General features: G+C 39.3%; 1 protein-coding gene across 6 annotated transcripts in view; it reads right to left on the bottom strand.

The window, feature by feature from the left end:
- Positions 1 to 22,279, bottom strand: part of crppa (CDP-L-ribitol pyrophosphorylase A) — a 47,034-nt gene that overhangs the window by 17,676 nt on the left and 7,079 nt on the right. For 5 of the 6 annotated variants that reach the window (XR_004764589.1, XM_035411402.1, XM_035411428.1 and 2 more), the window contains exons 4-9: positions 21,697 to 21,801; positions 21,002 to 21,047; positions 17,707 to 17,804; positions 14,221 to 14,298; positions 13,856 to 13,948; positions 11,451 to 11,582 (exon numbers count right to left, since the gene is read on the bottom strand). Coding sequence is in view for 5 of the 6 variants with exons in the window: in XM_035411402.1 (XP_035267293.1) it covers positions 11,451 to 11,582; positions 13,856 to 13,948; positions 14,221 to 14,298; positions 17,707 to 17,804; positions 21,002 to 21,047; positions 21,697 to 21,801 (552 nt within the window). In the remaining variant the exon portion in view is untranslated. The remainder of the gene's footprint in view (positions 1 to 11,450; positions 11,583 to 13,855; positions 13,949 to 14,220; positions 14,299 to 17,706; positions 17,805 to 21,001; positions 21,048 to 21,696; positions 21,802 to 22,279) is intronic. The other variant, XM_035411421.1, reaches the window with a different exon arrangement.

Genomic DNA, 22,279 nt, shown 5'->3' on the forward strand with positions numbered 1-22,279 from the left:
TAATTTTTACATTTAATTTTGCTTGGGCTAAAAGCATTGAGCTGCCCAGATGACTCACCACAGGAATACAACTGACAATTTCACATTCATTTAAAACACTAAGACAAACATACACTCAGTCGCCACTTTATTAGGTACACCTACCTAGTACTGGGCAGGACCCTTTTTGCATCCAAAACAGCATGCACTATTCATGCCATAGATTCAACAAGGCCCTGGAAACATTCCTTAAGGGATTTTGGTCCTTGCTTACTACTCAAAAGCATTACCTAGTCCCTGTAGATTTTTTAGCCACAAATTCATGCAGCAAATCTCCCATTGCACCTGATCCCAAAGGTGCTCTACTGGATTGAGATCTGAGACTCCAGGCCATTGGAGTAAACTGAAGTAACTTTCATGTTCATGAAACCAGCTCGAGATTATGCGTGCTTTGTGCTTTTTCGATCATATGCCTTGCCACTCTGGATACAAGCACCCGAACGTTCACTTTTCCACTAAGCACACATTGCATTCAAATGTACAGTACAGGCTAAAAGTATTAGGCCACAAATTTTTTTTTAAAACCTTAGAGAAGAATTCAGTTAATATGAGTGCATTTATTGAATAACAAACATTTTTGTATATATATTTGTAACTACAGTAACACAAAAAGATTAGTTTTACAAAAAAAAAATATCTTAGATATGACTACTCAAAATAGCTGCCTTTGGCTTTAATCACAATTAAACAATTTATTAGAAGTCTAATCATCTTGCAACCTGGAGGTGGGAGGGAAGGTGAGGGGTAGTTAAATTGACTAAAATCTTATTTACCTTAAGTTTTTTGTTTTTTTTAAACCACAGGTAGCCTAATAACTTTGGCTTGTAGTGTAAGTAAAATAGGCGGTAAAGCTGGTTTCTCTCTAGTTGCATTGAGTTCTTCCTGTACTTGTGGTGCAGTTTTACAATGGTTTCTCTTGCTGGACAATGCTGGCTAATGGTAGTGTCTTGCAACAATGTGATATCACAAACAAAAGCATGTGACGGACAATAAAGATACATTCACTGACCCACAAGTCAGCCCAGTATACCTGCACTGGCTGGAAAATATGGCTGTACTCTGCACTGAAACCCTAGAAGATCTACTATTTCCACTGTGTCAAGTCCAAAAAGAATAAAGCCTGCAGGAATGAGCTTGTTAGGTCCATTGCTCCAGGCATGCAAAGTAATCATCGAATGGGGAATTCAAAATATGGAATTTGAATTTCTTTTTGTCTCCATCTTACATAAAAATAATGGATGAATGGGGAATTTTTCCAGTAAATCTTGGTACCTTTCTAGAGCCTTCATTGGGAAAGAAACAGTTGTCTTCACTGGATAAAATGATTATCAGAGAGGCTAATGTTCATCAGTAGAAACAAGCCACTTACATTAGTAACCTCTATACCATACAAAACCTGCAAACTCAATATTAAAATAAATCATAAAGAGAATTACAATGCTGTATTAGTTCTAACTAACAGGAAGATGAGTATTTTAAACTCAACAGTACTACATGGGTCAAACCAGTGCTGACCAGCCAATCAGATCTGTATTCCGTATGTGCTTCACTCTTCCTTGTATTTGGATGTTCTGCCTTTACTGATATTCATAATGAACCAGCAAATCAGAAAACATCAACGATGGGACATGTGCAACCCCAAAATGTGTGCAGTCAGCTAGAGTGTCTTTATTTTTCTTTTGGCAAATACTGCACAGCAGGTACAGGCAAAATGCAGGTGTCCAACTGAGCACAGGTAATATGGTCACTATGCATGATAAGATGGGAGATACACTGCTGAATACACGGGCATATTTCCATCCTTAGAGCATCCCTATTGCTGCACTAGAAACAAGGGCTGAATACAACAACAACACTTTAATACTCTACCCAGGACACCCTAAATATGTTCAATACTAAATGCACAGAGCTGAATATCTGGTCAGTAAAAAAACACCACCATGTTAATTGTCTGTGGTTGTGTATGACAGAGCCCTGCTATGCAAAGTCCAGATCCTTACAGTATCCAGATTACTTCTTTTTTCAATGCATCCTCCTTAGCAGATGATCCACATATTGTTGATATTAGTGAAAATATTGCACAACGCCACTCACAAACATGATCTGCCTCTCTCAAAGCAGAGAGAAGGCAATCTCACTGAAGAGAAATGAAAACAGGACTCATGGTCTCTGCCACTCAATAGAAGTGCTGTCAGCCATGTCTCTGCTCAAATCAATGACTGTTTATGTTAGTAGTGCTTTCTGGTTGCTATGATTATGGATTTTACCGTTTTGTGACTGATATGTCAGTCTGACGTGCTTACATTGCGCTTTTAAGGTGTATGGCATAAGGTTCCAGCTGAATGAATATTTCAGCATTTCATATAAAGCCCTTCTGTAGCTGTTTTTTAACCTTTGCTTGAATGAAACCAAAGCTGCTTTCATCTAACTGCTATGATGCAGATAAAAAATTGATAGAAAATGCATATTCCAGTTAATATGTAGAAATATCTTCCTATTCTAAATTTTAAGAATCAAAATAAGAATCAGTTATTAATGCTATTGCACTGGTTCTTAAAACCACACATGATTTAACTACAAAATACTAAAATAGGGGCATACTATTTCCATTGCTGCATTAAAATAAATATTTTAAAATTTATTTACAAATCAGAAACAATACCAAGAAACCTTTTTTATTTTTGCCAAAATTACATGATAACTACAAATTATATAACAAGCAGTTATACCTCATACTACCCCTTCCCTTGGAAAATAACTTGATAATTATATACCTCCTGTAACTAAATTCCCAATTAGCCACATGGAACAGCTTGACAGTGAGCAGTTTGTGAAAAGATGGTTTTGATTAAGCTGCTGTCACAAAAGGATAGACTTGGGCCCAGACTGTTGTCATGGAGATGGAAACAGCACTGAATGTAAAGTCTCCATCTAAAAATAACTTGCAGCATAACAAAGAACAGGGACACGTATGTCATTGCGTACAGACAAGAACACACACGCCTGCGCATGTGTGAATGTAAGCGCACACAAACACTGAACATGTGATGTTCCGCTCATATGTTTTGCCTTTGCTGCAATATTAAAGTTTACCATGAAAATACCCATACATGGGATGTTGATTCAGATACAGTCTTGTACATTTCTAAAATAAAATGACAGATTTAAAGCAAACAATTTTTTATGTTGTTTGTTTAAAAAAAAAAGTTGCTTAGTCACCACAAGTGGGCAATGTAGTATATTCTGCCACTGAAAGAGAAGCAAAAAATAACACTGCACACCTACCTTAAGAAACCCCTGGCCTGGCTAACAGCATCTTTGAAATATCACATATGCCTTTAGATTCCCTAGCACTGTGTAATGACTCCACAGCAGGCATGAGAGGCATCAAATGAGAGTGGAAATGGTTGTACTTTTCAGACATGATGTTTCTGTACACTTCTGTCACTATGATGTTTCTATACAATTCTACGACACCTCTGTAGTCTGCTGTTGTAAGTGAGCTCAGTTGTGTTGACATTCTCATTACTGCTTTCTATAAGAGACAAGGCTCCCAATTACAGGAAAGAAGCACTAGGAAATCCTTTAGCAGCAAACAGCCAGGAACACCCATCAGAATAGCATTCTTTGGCATAGAATCCATACAATTAGGGCAGAGAACTACTTAAAAATTGATCAGCACTTTAGGAACCCCTTTAGTCTCCATATAAAACAACTAATTCCCACCTAATTGTTTGACATCTCAGTATATATATTTTTTAAATTAGGAATAATAAGGAAATCTATATAATATACACACGTATACATACATATACCTGTATACACATATATTCAAATAAAAACAAATAAATTAATATTACGATCAATACCTGGTCAAATGTAAGCATGATAGCTGGAACCAAGTATATTCTTTAAGTACTAAAACTGTCACAAGAGGGCACTGTAATCACAAACCAAATTCTTTGTGGGTATTCACCATTCAGAGTTTGTAGGAAACGCTCATAAACCTGGTCTGTGTTTATAGACATTCTTGTAAACAGCTTATGTAATGTAGGGTTCCAAGCTCTTCACATCACACTCAGCTTTGCAAAAGGTGACCACAGAATAAATAACAGGACCTATTCACGAAGGGACCTGAGAAAAAAAATCAATTTAAAAAGGTATTGTATTTCTGACTGACAGAACATCGTTCTCTGAGGGCTCTTATAGGAAATGGGGGTTCATTGCACTGCCCCTCCCCCCCCCCCCCCCCACATCTCCCCAACCCATTCAGTAGATAGTTGCTGGAGGGTAAACTAGGAGGAGAACAGCAGGTCCAATTACTGCAAGGTCCACAGCCTGAATATGAGCCCAAATCCAACGGGATATTTTACCATGGTGTAATCTCACTCAACAAAAAGATTTTAAATCACACAAAGGCAGCATGAAGACACAAAATGCAGATTTTTAAAAAATGCTGGAATTTCTGCAGCATTACTACAGCACTACATGTCATTTATCTTCTACAAAAAAAGAGTCAAGCTAAGAAATGTAAACAGCAAACTGGCCCTGTACTGGAAAATGGAATCCACCGTTACGATCGTCACAATCACACTGTAATATCAAACTAAAAAGCTTTTCCAGGCCCTTGTGGTTTGTTGTTCTTCTTTTTTTTTTTTGAAAAAATTCCAACAGGACATGGTGCCTGGAAGTCTGTATCTCTGATTACCTTGTCACTGCCATTGAGCTTCACTTCATTTAAAAAGGGACCCATATTGTCTGAGTGTGGATAAGCTTTGCAGTCTTTATCCTCGCTTTTGTACGACTGCGAGTTGCTTCAGATTTTCTGGCAGGGAGAGCTGCAGCTCTATTGACTTGTCACCGTTCCACAGGCCCATTGACACAGGCACATTCTTTCAGAATAAACCAGTCAAGCTATGATGAAAAATCACTTTCAGGGGCCCTCTGCAAATTTCCGCTTTCTGTCCCAACAAATACGGCATCCATTGAATTTGTGCGGGTTAAACCAAACAGTGTAGCCACTACCTGCAAGGCACGATTCCGTTTTTTTTGTTCAATCTGCTGAGCACGCCCCAGACAGAAAATGCCACACAATCTATTTTTGCAAAGAAAATACAGGAAGCTACTCTTTTCAGGGTGAACACTAAACTATTTCCGCAACTTAAAGTGACTGATGACTTTGTTTAAACTTGACCCACCAACAGACATAATTCTAAACACTAGGCAAAACAATATGTTTTAAACTAAAGGGAAGTGCTGGAATGCAACATAGATTTAACCCCATGACATATGGGTCACAATTTCTGTGCCCTAAGCACAGTTGCATAATACTGCCTGGCACCTGTCTCATCGCTGCCACATTTCAACACAGCCAAGAATACAAACAGATTGTGCAGCAATGTGTTTTTATTACACTGTCAAAACAGCAGAATATCAGACTAAACTGTGGTTGGGTATGGAGGCTATGCTGTCCAGAGGAACTGATGCGTGAGAATGATGGCTTGATATAATATACTCCATAAATATACTGTATATCCTCATCTTATTCTGATTTGTAGCTACTTCTTGTTATGGTCTTTTCTAGAATGTGCTTTGAACCTGATGTATGAAAAAGGATGTAATAATTATGCTAAATTAAAACAAGGATATAAAATATTCTACCCTCCATAAAATTAGTAAAAGAAAAGTTCACAAAGTCAGGGAAAATACAATGATTTCCTCATGGCTGCACTGTGTTGTCGTATCCATACTGTCTGAGTAGATCAAGGGGTCTAATTTAGTGTCATTTAACAATGCTTAACAAGATGGGGCTGTTATTATAGTCCTTCTAGAAACATAAACACTGACAGAATGTAGCATGGCCACATACCAGAATATCTTGAAAGGCAAACACTGACAATAGCTTTTCAAAGCCTAAAAATATCACTCTTTATCTATCAAGTGTTTTGTTTTCCAAAAAATTACTGAAGCTTGGAAATTCATTAACTTTTCTGGGTGGTCAAAGCAAATTGCAAGCAGGGATATGATTTCATGCTTGGAATGAAATTAATTTTTATATACACCTGTGGCAATATTTCTACAGTCATGGACTGATTAAATGTTTACAAACTAATTACACAGACCTGGTAGGAATTCATTTTTTGGAGAAGAAATCAGTTAATAATTGCTACTCTTTGGAATGTTGTTTTAAAACTGTATATAAAAATCTAACAGGAGATACATCATTGAAAAATAAACGTTTTAAAATCCAATAAATAGAAGCTGAATAAATAACAAATGATAAATGAACTGAACTATTGCTTTTATATGGCAATATGAAAGTAATAGACACACTCCAATTTAAATAATTTTTATTAATAAATAATAATGTTCAAAATAAAATAGGCCCTCCTGGCTGCCTGCACATACTGCGAGGCAGTTGCTATGCAACGAGTGGAGTGATACTGAATTTTGCAAAGGAATTAGACATCATAGCCATGGTATATGGTTAATATACCACAGCAATGAACCAATCAGATTGCTTGATTTGAGCTACCCGTTTTATAATGGGTTATGAATCGAATGCTAAATAGGGGAGTAGACCAGGCCTGTCAGCCCTGCAGAGATGCTATTTGAACAACTCAAAACAGATTCAGCGCCTCCACTTATGACATTAAGTTATCCACCACAGCTGTAAACGTTTCTGTTGTATTTCACTAATAACAATCCTAAAGCATTTTCTCCAAAAGCAGGTTTGAACTGAAAGATATACGGTGTGTACAATGGAAATGTTATTCCAAGAGAGTAGTTATTGTTCAGATAAGCCAGACATTGTTTTGTTACTGTATAGATGACAATTAAAACCATTTCATTTTTGACTACCTCAAGAAACAAAATGGTTCTTATAAACCTGTTGACATTGCAGATCGCCTGTATAATAAAAAGCAACTAGAATATTGGCGACTGTTGTATCATTTTATTTATTAACCCAGAGAACTCAGTAGTGTTGTCAATGGTGATGACTGCTCATTTAGTAACGCAAAACCCTTGTTAATCCTCTGGAGAAAATCAGCTATGGAAGTGATCTTGAATGTGTCTCATGGGCCCACAAGGAATTTTGGCACTGAATGGTTAGTCACAAGTCTTTTACCTTGTGACCTTTTACCCTCTACCCCTACCACCCCAAAAAGGTACAAGACCTGTATAGTACAGTATTAACCCCCCACCCCAAAAAGACAGTGGTCTGGGTGTTCAGTTTCACAGCCTGCCATTGGAAGGGAATCAGGTGAGAGAATGGACATGGACTGTCTCTCTTTCTCTTTTTTTTTACGGACGGCTAATCTCTTCTCAGGTTTAAGATTCCTCGTCTGGGCTCTTTGACAAAGAGGAAGCACTGGGTGGGTAAACATGAGGGCTCTCAGAGCGGGGATTAGAACCCCCATATATCACAGTGACAACCCTTTTCAGCAACTGACAGCCCGCCAGGGCCTAACGCAAGAGGGATCCAGTGTCACTTCCTATCACCGCGGCAACCATTGATAGGGGATAAAATCACCTTTTTCACACCGCCAGATCACCTTACTGCCATCGCTCAGCACTGAACCTGGAGAACAGACTTTCTCATCAGGTACCCTGGCCAAAATTCCTTCCAGAGTCCCAACGCTTTAAAAAAAATCTGGGTGTTACCCATTCTGAAGCTTAATGCCATGCATAGTCCAGCTGCCTGTACGGGTTAGTTAAGGTGTACAGTGAGTACCTCGAGGGGTTAGTTAGGGTGTACAGTGAGTACCTCTGGGGGTTAGTTGAGGTGTAAAGTCAGTATCTGTAGGGGTTAGTTAAGGTGTGCAGTGAGTGATTGTTGGAGTTAGTTAAGGTGTATAGTGAGTACCTGTAGGGGTTAGTTAAGGTGTACAGTAAGTACATGTAAGGGTTAGTTAAGGTGTGCAATGAGTATCTATAGGGGTTAGTTAGTTAAGATGTGCAGTGAGTACCCGTACAGGAATTTGCAGTGCACCTAACATTACTGTACAGGAATGATTATTTGGTAGTAACCACTACTGTCCTAACCAGAACTACACAATTCACTTTACATTGTTCTCTTTTATCAGAAATTCAACATAAGGGATTTTTTATCATTTGCATTTGGTACATATCAGAAAGTTAGATTCCCATTTTCCCAACTTTTGTATTATGTTTCACTTCTACAGTAGGTTGAAAGCAACTGATGTGAGAACACTGAGACCATGAAGTCAGACTGAGGCAAACAGGGGTATCATGTATTAAGCTGGTCAGGCTCCATTACCTCATACTTAACAAGGGACAAGCTGAATGAAAAAGCAGCTCCCACTCCCTTTCAGGATTGAGTTTTCCCATGCAAATCTATGGAATATGTAGGACACAATCTCATAAACGAATGAAATGGCCAGCCATTCACAACAGGCCCCTTTTTTCCCAGAAACTAGTATATTCTGATCCCTTCCTCAGTCAAAATGTCCCTGGAAAAGTTTCACTACAACTTGTCAGCACATACTTTATGACGAGATCACGGGTAAACCGCTCATCGTGACACAGAACTGCAAGGAGCAAATGTCTTCCTCACAGTACACTAAAGTGTTTTTTCAGCCTTTTAAAAGGTGGCTTGTGTTCTATGTTTCATATGTGTGAACTGGGCGATGCCTTCAAGCACGAAGGGAGGCTCTGTCTGAGGCTGAATGACTCAGACGGCTTCATTCGTAAGGTCAGAGGTCACGCCGATTTCTGTGGTGTGAAGCAGTTTGATGTACACTCTTTGGACAGTACCCCGGTTTATCACAGGGTCATTACGCCAATCAATCTCTTTTAAAGCTACCCAACAGACAGGGTACCATTTACAGTCTGTGGAATGACTCATCTGGGGTTTGATCCCACAACCTTCCAGGAACAGGGCGCAAGCTCAACCCAAGGCCACAGACCCAGTCTCTATGTTGTGTATGTCACGTATGCACGCTATACTTACTGCCAGTATATAGCCTTACTCTACAAACAAATGAAAATCTATACATTTAGTAAATTGGTAAACATCAGTTCATGTCAAAACTGATAAAGCATTCTTGTGTTATACTGTTCAGCGTAGGATGTGTTGTGGCAGCATTGCAGTTGATAGAGCCAAATGCAAATATTTCTTCCCACAAAAGGAAATTAAATATGACAAAGGCCTCCAGAGAAGACAGACGATAGGCTGAAGACAAAAATTCAAGCTGTTTTAAATAAGATGCCTGTGTCTATTTAGCAAAGTGTATTTACAGATTCTTATCAAACATCAGTGCATGTGTTTGCACTAATCCCTCGACATACAAAAAAGTTTCAAAAGCTGAAGTTTGGAAATTCTGTAATGCGCAAAGACTGTGTGCATTCCATTTGGGAAATGCGACTCAAGAAAACGACTTAATATACAAACCAAATGACAATGGGTAATTTGAGTTTTTCCAACAGGAAAGGATGTGCATTAAAAAAAATTAATTGTGGATGTCATTTTTCTGTCAAACAGATGTTGCTTGTCTGATGCTGTTAGTATGGAAAGACTAAGTTAAAGTGCATAGTGAAATCCTAACAAAAATGAAAGGATGATCCAGTCAGAACTCAATCAATACCTCTTGCATTTCATTTGCTTTTCTGTTCTTCTGACAGCAGAAGTTGTACGCATACTATATAAAATGTAGTGTACATTCAGATCAGGTCCAGAATGTGCATGTACTCTTCAAAAAACCACTAATTTAAAATTCACATTAGTATATTGAGAGCATACATAAGAATCAAGGTGAAAGAAAAAGACCGGAAAAGAAGTATGAATTAGCCCATCTGGGGAAAATTATCCCCATTACAATAAACCAAGAGAATGATTTATATCAGGACTTTATCGGCTGTTCCACTATCTCAAAATGACGTGCATTTTATCATCATGAAAACATTATCTTCATTCCCTCCCTTTCCTCTTTTTCATGTGATGGCTGAATAACCACCCATCACTCTCCTTGAGCTAAAGGAGGACTCTGGTATGCAGCTTAAGGAGGCTAGAGCAATCAAATACAAATGTTTGTCATCTCAAACTAAAGAACATAAAGGACCATTTACAAAACAGTAATTTGATGTTGGATTGAACACTCCTAGCTCCTGAACTGGCTGGATGAAAAGGGAGCCTGCTTTATCTCTACATCATCATTCCACCTGTCTCATCCTTGCCAACACTGGTGAAGAAACATCAACAGAGAAGTCGAGAAGACCTGCTGTACCACAGCCCAGAATTTTTCAGACATTCATTTGCAATGCAGTTCCTGACAAAGGATACTGTTGTTTGTCATGATTATGTTTTGGAAAGTCTTTCTTATGCATAAATGTCTCCAAAGTACAGGCCATGTTTTCTTAATTAACTATTCATTATTCAATACAAACTTGCTCAACTTTTGCGATGTGTGTTTATCTGCGGAGACAGTACTGTACTTTTTTGCCATCTGAGTTTTGAATTTGGAAGCACCAATAATTGTTGAGGCTTAATTGAACTCGAGGCTTAAGCCACTACCGTGCCACCCAAACTTCAGCTGGGGATGTTGGAGGGTACTAGTTAACCACAGGATCCCTCACTGACTTGCACACACTCAAACACTTCTGGGATGATGATAATCATAACCTACTGACTCCCAGTCATAATCTAAGACACCTGCAGGGACTATATATATGGCCCATATATACGCATATCAATAACAGACCCACAAAATAGGTAGAAGTCTTTTAAATTGAGAGGAAACAATATTATACAAAGCATCAAGAGTTAGAAATGCATTCTTTGTATACATTGTCATGCATCTGTATTGAAGGGGTTTCAAATCCTCTGCCATTTGAATGAGTCAAGAACTGATGGAATATTTATTCCAGGGTGGTGAACTTTAGACAGGAAGACTTGCACAACATCCTCTTGAATCCTGCAGGCACCATTATACTCTTGACACAGGGGGCTTACCGGAATTAAACCCGCACAAAATGCCCAGGAGAAATGGGTGCGGCTATCTTCTGCCCGAAACAGTGTACAGTACAGTAACATGGCCTTTCATACTCTAATCACACTGTATAATCTTTATATAAGGCACTATGGATTTGAAGCCTAAAATCAGGAATGGTCTGGAAAGTACTTTCAAAGAATGGCTTCCCACACCTCACCCACCACCACCCTTAACCCCCCCCCATATCCCTCCGAGCCCGCCAACACACAGTGCAGACAGCACATGTTGCCCCCCCAAGCAGCTACAAGAGGAGACAAGACTTTGGAGAGAGGAGCAAAATATTTTCCTTGTTGTTTTTCTTTCATTTTACACAAGTACATTCCTGGGCGACTATTAATTTTCTCGGAGCGTTTGAAGAAGAGGAAAGCTCGTAAGAGCTAAAGACAGCATGAGGCATACCTTTACGCGATCGAGCAGGATGCCGTAAAGCAAAATATTTTTCCTTTTCGCTTCCGCTGCAAGGTTCCTGATGCCGCCCAGCGCTGCCATCCTCTCGCTGGCAGAGGTCTGTTCCGACACGCCTAAATGCACCTATGAAAACAGGAGCGAGCACCTCGTCAGAAATACCGCCTCAACGCCGGCGATCCCCACCGCAGGAGGCTCCGGAGCAATTAAAACACATTAACGTTCGCATCGCTGAACACTCCTGTCTGCTTTAGATGCCTGCCAGGGAAGACAGGAAGCAATTTGGTCGTGTTTCAATTATCTGAGCAAAGACGTCATAGGAGGCCTCCACCTTCACGTTTGGCCTAAATTTTAAAAGACTTCACAAAAAGTTGACCTTTCGAAATAAATTAAGACAGAAATGGGTAAATCCACCCCCAAAAAACCAAGAGATTCTGGCCAATGGTACAATCCTGTGCACTTAATAAAATGGTTTTGGGATCTGAGACTGCAGTAATAATAATGGGAATGAAAGGATTACAGCCAACAAATGTAACCCCAACAAGACAGGCCAATTACACCTCTAGTTTCTGCTGTGCCACCCGCATGCTGTGCAAGGACCACTGCACTTGAAGTTTGTGCACGTCTCTAATGCAAAAGCCATCGGAGGAGAGAGACAGCCCTCAGAAATGACAGCTGGTTGCCTGTGGGTGACTGATGCCTTGTTGAAAGGAATGAATGCAGAGGTAACCTGAGTAACTAATGCCAATTTAAAGCCAGCCTTCTCCTGGAGGACAAAGGTAATTTTGTGCCTCCATTGCAGACTCGGTGTCACATCTGGCTAATGACTAATGGCCAAGCGTCTAGTCTTCGATGTCTCAAATACAGGACACAGTCTCCTTTTTGGTGAGGCTCCATTTTGCCATTTTCTATTTGTCAGGAAATCCACTTTTTCTACGTATTACAACTTCAACCAAATTCACTAACTGCTGGATCATTTCATGTTTTGTTTCTTCCATTCATTAAAGTGCAATGGTGTGCCAAATTCCTGTTCATACTTGTGTTTTTGATCTCAACCAAATTATAGCTTCAGGGCTGGACTAGGTAATCCCAAAGGAAACACTGTTGTTCGTAGATTCACAGACTATGCAAAACTCAATTATATAGTATTGCAGTATCATGAGGTTGTTATTTAGAGCTGCTAATAACTGCGGCATAACAAAAACTATCCGATGCAGGTCACAGGTCGCACAGCACAAACTGTGGCCTTTAGGGTCTTCAGCAACAACTACAAAATCCCACAACTGCTTCACATGGTTTCCACGATTTCTGCCTCTCAAGCTTATATAGGCGTGATACGTATTTGTGAGCTTCTGTGAAATCCCAACAACAGGAATGACTCAGAATAGTTTTTTAAATAACGCACCACATCCTTTCTACCTGAAGTGCCTCGCCCAAAGAGCCAAATATGCGCCTCACACACGCTTTCACTCAGGACAGGGAGCCAATCTCACCTGCAAGCATCCTGGAGCAAGGCTCCACACAGGTACAGCCCTTCTGCCGAAGTTCTTTTCAATGCAAGAGCAATCTTTAGCAAATCAGAGTGCAAGTTTAATCAAGTTATAATGTATGACATGTGCAGTGATTAAGATGGAGTTGCTTTGAGTGAAGTACGCTGGAAATGAACCAGAACAGCAATGCCCCAAGCTCTTTTTCCACTGCTTTGTTTTGGTAATTATATTATTCTTAGGGTGAAAAAGTCATCTTCAAAAGAAAATAAAAGGCTTTCGTTGGTGGAAAATGTTTCCTTGTGGCTGTGATGGATTCATTCAAATTTTAGTCTTCAAGCATTTAAGTGCTCTTCTCCTAAGAATATCTTGAAGACTCTCAAAAATGGGAAGAAATAAACTCAGATCATTCCCAAATAGCAAAAAAAAAAACAATAACAACAGCAAATTATCCCTACAATTTATATAAAAAATACATATTTGCACCACATAATGTCTATTCCAGATTACAATTACAGACTAATGATGGGAAAGTTCAGTCGCAGTGTGAAAAAGAAAACAGAGGGAAAATGAACCCCTACTGTACATATGCACACTCTAAAACTCTCCAAGGAAATTCCCATTTTCTTCCAATTTCTTAGCCATTGTAATCCCAAACGTCAGAGTACCCTGCTGACTTTTGCAGGCATACATGTCACATCCCTTAGATAACATGCCCGCTTTTGATATGCAATATATCAAAATAAACAGTCCAAAAGGCCTACTCAAGCACCCTGATGGAAGGGGCAAGCCACATGAAATTCAGACCGTGTCACTTTCTCCACTGGTCATGCAAGGCCTGCTCCAGTATTACTGCAACACACCTACATCAACTGCATAAGTATGTATTACAAGATTAACACCACATCTTACCAAAATCAGAACAACTGAATACAGAACTGAATGAGCAGTCTCCTCAAATGTCTTCAACAGCTCTTCTGCGTCAGCCAAACCAGCACCATTCACCTATGAGAAAAGCACAAGAAAATGTGTGAAAATGTGTGAAACAGCACATTAGGTGTTTGTAATGTTAAAAGCCAGAAACCATATTTAAAGTGAAGAAACCAGCGCAATAAAATCTGAGGGAATTTTCACATACGCTTCGCACTCGCTTGTCTACTTGGCCAAAGGCCTTGGCAAACTTCACTATTATTTGTACCAACAAACTGTTAAAAAACTGTGTTTGATCTGCTTGTTTTAAGTTACTTCATGGTACTATCAGTACTTTCTGAACTTACTGTGACCTGGACGAAGTTCCAGGTCTTTGCAATGAACGTGCCGCTGCTTCTCTGTGAAGTCGGCACGATGTCCACATGCTTTGAGGCATAAAAAAGAAAAAATTATAGACAGCATTTATTTCCTGATAAGATCCAAACATTACACCCTGCATTTTGCATACTCGCATTCCTTGAGAATCAGTTCCTCAAGGCGAGACAGCTTCCTTGACCAGTCGGTAAGTGTATCATCCAGCAACAACAGATTCAATTGAACATTTTTAACAGCTAAAAACATCAACACCTCATTTATGCCACACAAAACAGACCTTTGTATTTTTCTAAATGCAATGGTTCAACTGTTGAACTTTCCATTAAATTTTCCCACTGTAAGTGCAGCTACAGTCACTTAATTGACAAAAATCCAATAATCTCCATCTGAGCAGAGGTGACTGAAATGACAAACGCAGATGTTAGACTCACAGAGTTCAATGACTATGTGGAGATTTCTGCTAGTGCCCATTACCTTTCCATGGCCTCAATTATATTCTTAATTCTGCCCGCATATACAATACTTTGTTTGGCTGTTTGTATACCCGATATGTATAGTTTGTTTTCTTTGTGTCTTTTTAAAAGATGTATGCTTCCAAAAGAGAGAATAGCATGGGGCCTGCTGAACATTTTACTTATTCAACTAAACCACAATGTTCTCAGTAATCGATCTGCCTCTATCTTGGAGCAGCATCGAATTCTGAGCACTGAGTAAATGAACGCAAAAATAAACATGCCGGATCTGAGCTTGGCACATGCTCCCAATTGAGCGATTTAAATGTTAAAATAACAAAGCCAATGGGAAAGATGCAATTGTTATAGGAAACACATGGAAAAGTTTAATTGTTCTGGAGAGATAGCCAAATGTGGGTTAAATCAAAAACCCATTTAAGGCAGAAAATGCAGATTAATGAGGTTATGATTTCTGACATGATCTAAACCAGGTCGGACATACCATTGACCGTGAAATTGAGCAAAATCCTGTTGATGTTAAGTGAATGCTTCTCCTTGCAAAGGCCACATGACCTGTGTTACTGTACATTCAGTGCACTGCAAAATTACTGGCACCACTGATAAAGATAAGCAATAAAGGCTCTATTAAAGTAAACCCTGTTAATGAGCTAAAAACTGGGAAAAATTAAATCCTTTCATTCTAAAGAAAATTATAGTTTCCAGTAATTCCCCCCCCCCCCCCATTTTCAGTACTCTGTGCATCCTCTCTTTGCAAGGTTAACACTACTGTATCATCTTCTATAGTGTTTTATAAGATTTATGATGGGGCAATATATATGGCCAATCTTTGACCATTCCTTCAGTGGCCCTCTTCAGTTCAAACCACACAATTGGATGAGGTTCAAGCATGGAGACTGCGATTGCATTGCATCCCTGTGGAGTTTATTTTACACTGTTTTGCTCATCTTTATCATGGGTGTCAATAAGAAAATATTGTCCTTCATCAAGCACCAAGAATGAAAGATAAGGGAGGCGGTGTTGTAGAGGAGAACTGTCCTTTCTATGACCTGAGATAACCACAGACCCTCCTGCAGAGAAAATCTCACCCAGGAGATGGACAAAGACCAAATTATTAAAAACATAGTTGAAACGTGATTTCATTTTAGGAAGACCAGAATTATGTAGGGTGGAGAGTGTAAAATCCATCCATGCTGAAGACACGTTTAATAAACATTTTACTAAATCAGTAATAGTTTTAATGCCAATTTACGCACAACTACAGATGACTGCAATAAATCTGTCTCAAGCTTCTAGATGAATCTTTCAGCTGGGAGTTCAGCAGTATTAGATGGTCAAACAGGAAAATACATCTCCACATGAACCTCATAATGAAGTCCAGCATGCACAATATTGTGATTTACTTTTAAATGTACAGGAGAGCCTTAGCATTGTAGTGTGAAATTCTGCCCGAGTATGCAAAAACATTCTTCTGTACTTGGCCTTCAAGACTCTCTTTGTGTAGATCAAAAGAGTCAGTCATAATCAATCAACTTCATATAATAAATGAACAGAGACTGTTTATCAATTGGTGAATGGCTCTGAAAAGTGCTGGAAGTAAGAACTAACAACGACGCAAATCAAGGTCTGACCAGGCTGATATGAAAATGCTTGGTAAATTCCATCCTGCCAAAGAATTCATTCCTTGTCTTTTTAAACAATTAAATAATCCCAAGTCTGAGCACAAGGTCACTACAGCAATGACACCCTTTACATGAATAGGTTAACCTTTAATCATTTAGTGTGCAGTCAAATTTCCACAAAAAACTACAAAAATGTTTAATGCCAACAAAGCAATGTATTAACTCTCTCTCCCTACCTCCTTCTCCCTCTTCCTCCCTCCCATCCACCCCTGGGAGTAATGTATCTGCATCAGACACGTGCGCACAGGAACATGAGCCCAGGCTAGCAGCCACCTGAGCACACCCAGACCTGTTCCCAATCAGTCTGCCCGAGATGAACCCATACATCTCCTCACTCCACTGGGATTCCACAGCAGATCTCACCATTTCACAAAGGAAGATGAAGGGTGTGGACCGACATAAAAGGGACACGTATGCCAGCATGGCAAGGGTAAAGCACAGCACGTCATGCGCCTTAGATTTCCTTCTGTCATCGGCCATTGTAGACGATGTATTCTTTTTAATATCTTGGGAAGCTGTAATTAAAGCTACGGAGCTATCTTGGAAGACAGTCCTCTGTAAAGAGCAGGGGGATAAATGAGAGTATAATTGAGCTGATGTAAACTGGGTTTACCTAATTCCTGCGAAATATGAACGCATACTTTCATCTTTTCTTCCCTGGCCAAGGCAATGAGTGAAGGTGCACAAGTGGAAGTGTGCGTCACTCGACCCAAAGCTGCCAATGATCTCAAATACTGGGACCGTTCAGATGAAGACACATCTGACCCCCATGAGGGTTACATGCATGGCTAGTGTGGATACTGTCAGGATAAGCCACACAGACTAGCAAATGGTATGCAAGGCCATGTATTGACCAATCAGACACTTACACTTGCATTTTATGCACAAAAATACGAACCAAATGCTGCCGTTATTACTTAAAGCGTCCAATATCCTTATTGATTTCAAATGTAGACAATAATTTGATTTTGCAAGTTTTTTTTGCAGTGATTAGTCTATATAAAACCAATTATGCAATTTCATGCCTCTAAACTGATTGATAGCTAATGGGTCATATTTTCTGCATGAAATATTTGCGGCTGTGGGGTGGCTCATCTTGCTGAGATACTGTTTTCCAACGAGGGGTCCCAAGGTCTAAATTCTGACGATGCACGTTCTGACAGTGGCTGGTAGCCCCGCTGAGCAAATTGCAACTGCACATAGCATTTCACAGGGAGGAAAAGGAGGAAACAAAAAAATACATATCCAACCCGTCCACCTGAATCCACTATGACCCAGATGGCCAGTGCCGCCATCAGCACCTCACCATGTCCTGAGATGCCAGTGTCTTCTGCAGCGCACCCGCTAACCGCGTTGACTCCTCACACAGGCCTGTGACAACACAGGCCGTCTGGGCAAGCGTCTCTGAAAGGAGAGGGAATTGTTTGAATATGACTTAGGCCTTAATCTATCCCAAGAATAGCTTTCTCTGTGGTTGACAAGGTGAAGAGAGAAAAACGCTGCTGCAGGATATTAGCGTGCTTGACGCACAGGATTTCCTCCGAGCTAATTCCCTCTTTCAGAGTTGAAAAATGCGAAGAGGAAATGCTCTCACCATGTGGAGTGAGAAAACCTTTGCTTTTTATAATTACAGATATCCTGCTAGTTAATATAACAAGCCTTCCACATAAATAAAATAGGCCGTATTTTTATCTGTGAAAGTATTTCCTCAATCTCATGTTGGGGGGGGTGATAATTTAATGGATCCTGTTCAAATGATTTGACTTTATTATGGAGGTTTTCAGTCATTAAGGAATATTTTCCACCTTTAACAATGCATACCATTGTTGCAATAAAAATGTGCTAACCTTTAGTAAGGATTTTCCTTAGATCACAAAAATGCATAATACATTGAACCACCCGATATTACGAGGTGATGAGTATTAACATATACATGTCATTGAATTGAAGGAATGGAGGAATGTTGATTAATCTAAATCAAATTAAATACTTACAAGCTGCATGAGAATATAAACTACCCTGTTGTCTGTATTACACAACAGTTTTAAAAACTAGCTAGAAGTTCTACAAGAAAGGCAAAGTACGTTCAAGGCTGCTAAGGAGTTGAAAGACAAATATTTACAGTCAAGTTTAGGCTTGCTCGTTTGCTTGCATTGCCCCTCTTCATCACATAATTTAGAGTTAGACACCATACATAAAACAATATTTAAGCTACGAGATTGGTTATATTAAAAAATGAAAATATATATGATTTCTTAGTTCAAGATTACAAAATGCAGGACCAGGTTAAATGAATGGCTTTTTAATGTACAGGGATATATCCACAGCAATTTCAAATTTAAACGTCTGGCTCTCAGTGTGGTTCCTTCTGGCGACAGGGCCACCCAGTGGTGCATTTGATTTCATTAGAACAGTTCATGTTAATGGTCTGTTCTGATGGAAAATAGACATGGAAGGCAAATATGTTCCTATCTAAATTAAGACATTACGTCACCTCAGTGTGTCTAAATTAGGATTGTTACAATAAACGGTCAGTATCAAAGATAAGTAAAACTCAGATCTGTTAATATGAAGCATTCCATGGAAATTTAAATTCCCAGCCAATATTGTGATAATGTCAGTCTTTTCAAGAATGAAATTAATCCATTCAGTACAGAGCCTACATTCTAGAGGATTTACAGTTTCCTATAATAATAATGACAATAATAGACATCATCATCATCTTATTAGTAATATCTCTTACTGTCTGATTTCTTGAAATTGAAGCACTCGAAAAAAGTCGAAGCCCCAGGTGGAGTGAGATTTGCAGGAAATAGTTAACACCACTCAGGGCAATATCTGTTTACTGATGCAGGATTTATTACTTAAGAGCCAGTTTAGGGTGTGGTCCCTTCAGAAGGACATCTAGTGCAAAGCTTGATAAAGAATGTTTTATAGCCTGGCATGGGGAGTGGGTGCTGGAGAAGGATCAGTGCACAGCTGTACAGCTCTGGCATACTTATTCACACACGCACACACATATATACACACACACCCCTTCCCACGCACAGAAGTGCAGAATACCTACGATGATGCAAAGCTCCAACTCATAAAACGTGCCCGTGCACGTAGGAAGATGGCTGCACTTAATTTCCCTGCATTATTGCTTTCTTAGTGGACTCCTTCACATACTGTACATTTATACATGATTTATACTCCCTTTATTCTGTTATAGATTGGAGCTAAGCAGACCATGTGTAAACCTATTGCATTACAATATCCTTCACACTCTGTAATCTGAACACAATCATTTTTCTAACAGTGAAATGTCCATGATTTCCCCATTACATAAAACCAATAATAAACTTTTTGCAATGCTGCTAAAAGTAAATGAGAATATTCTAGGCTTCAACAATATTATTATATGGTACCAGTTGGAGAACAGGACATCTGCTGAACAAAGCCTGCCTCACTTCTCGTTTTGGACAGTCCTCTGACCATGAGTCCAGTGAACTACTAATTACGGATGCAACAGCGCAACTTCAGGGATTATGAAATTTAAGCAACAAATGTAAGGGCAAATTTCTTATACTTGTTTTACTTGTATGTATGCAGTGGCAGAAATAATACAACAATAGTGTACAAAGAACAAAACCAGCAGCAGCATAAAACAGTGAGTCAAAATGTAGGGCAATAGGCAGAAAAGCAGGACTTAATGTCAAAGTATGCTGGCTGTGACAAAGATGCCCAGTTCCTCATTCACTGCATCATTTCCACAAAGTAAAGACTATATTGCAAAAAGGCAATACTGACCAAATGGGCCCAAGTCATTACAGTCTCTGAATACTGCTTGGCAGTGGTTCAAATTTATTTGGTGGCCAGATATTGAGACATTATGTTTTCCATATCTTGGTCAAGAGCCCATCCTAGCCTGCCAGCTTGTCCAGACAAACACAGAGATGAGATGCTGTGTTATTTCATTGTGTATGTATCCTGTTGTGTTGTATTTTTCTTGCTGTGGTCCAACCATGCCTTGACATGCCAAAGCCCTTGGTCCGCAAATGAGTTCTCTGCCTGCCAAAACCCTGTCGCACTCCGTCTGCACACACACATACACACTCTCACACACACATGCCAGGTCATATACATTTCATTTCTTTTTAATCATTTCTTCATGTACTTCCAAACACAATTCTCCTCAAAGTCAAATTTTGATGTGCTAATCTCATGCCTGGAGTGCTGACAGCTGGATAATAGTACACATTTGCATGTTTTATCCAACACACTTCAGCTCTTTTTAATCATGTATTCATATAATTCCAAACAGACAAAGTTTGGTGAGCTAATCTTACCACCTGGAATGCAGTTGAACAGTAATAGCACACATTTGCATATACTGTATTACACATAAAAAGATGTCATGATACAATAATGATGCAATTGTTAATCAGAGATTTCTAAATCCCACTGGCAGCCAGACTGCTATGATCAGGGTCAGATCCAGGTTGTGTTGCTTGAAGATATTTTGATTATTGAGGCAAAGGATTAAAGGAAATAAACAGTGGAATTAAAATTAGGATTTAGAATTCATTGTCCTGACATGAAAACAGACGAGCACAAACCTTTAATTAACGATTCAGCAGCAAAAAGATCTTGTTTGTAGGTCACCTATTGGTGGAAAAACAATTACTAACATGAGCCACCCACAGGTCACATTTTAGAAAAGTCACACAGAAATAAAATTTCTGGTTTTGTATCAAAACTTTTTTTATCTTTCTAATTTTCATGTTGGTATTGAAATTTCTATTGTTCACTACAATGATATTATTATACTCATGTACAATATACAGTATAAATTATGCATCTTTGCACAACAGTATAAGAAATGTAAAAATTAAGGTAAAAGGATTGTTCTATGAGACAATAAAACAAACTTTAGTGCTTGGTAAATATCAAGTAGGCATACAGTACATTTCCCTTGAAATGGTAATTATCTTGGTGTGTGTTTAGTTATGTCTAATTTAAATCTGTATTGAGTTTAAATTAGATGATGGCTCCATTAGGGGATGGAGACTACTCAAAGATATAACAACAATGCCCATGTAGTTTTTTCAATGCCCTGATTAAATCTCCATCCACAGCTTCCTACTGCCGCTCCAACCGCTGCTCCTCACTGTTGCCATGACCACTGCTCTACACCGCTGGCCTGAGCACTGTTCCGAACTGCCTGTCAGATTGCTCTATTCTGTTTCCCTTAACAGTGATCCAGGCTACTGCTCTGACCACTGCTCAACACTCCACATGACTTTGACCTCACCTTCCACAGAGTGTGGGGGCCTTCGATGAGTCTGGCATTGGTACCGCAGTACTGCAGGACCAGATGGAGACACTCTGTCCCGAACTCAAAATCCGTCTCGCTGCACTGGGGATAGAACGGCGACACAGTGAGTTAATCTCAAAGCACCACTGCAGCATCCTCACACACAGTACCTCCAATGAATAAACAACTTCATAAAGCTGGATCTTTGTTCATATACCTTTTGCAAAAACATTAGCAAACTTATGTTTACTACACACACACAGAGGAATTCAAACAAAATATGACACCTCCTAACACAATGTGGGGCAGTCTGCATTTCTCCTGTCCAGTTGCTTTGTTTGAAAGTGTTCTAAGGAACCAGAAAAGGTTTTCAACAGATTGTAATGAACACCAGATTACCTGGACTATTACCTCATACTTAATGGATAATGTGAATGCGATCCGAGAAAATAAGTGAGCAATATTTTATCTCATTTAAAGAGACGGGGTTTTCATGGGGCTTAGTTACTGGAAGGGACATAAAGTGAGAAATCTGAATGGTCCTACAGTAATTTAACCTTTACAGGTCCCCTCTTTACAA

Source organism: Anguilla anguilla, chromosome 1, assembly GCF_013347855.1.
Source record: "Anguilla anguilla isolate fAngAng1 chromosome 1, fAngAng1.pri, whole genome shotgun sequence".
Classification (NCBI taxonomy): Eukaryota; Metazoa; Chordata; class Actinopteri; order Anguilliformes; family Anguillidae; genus Anguilla; species Anguilla anguilla.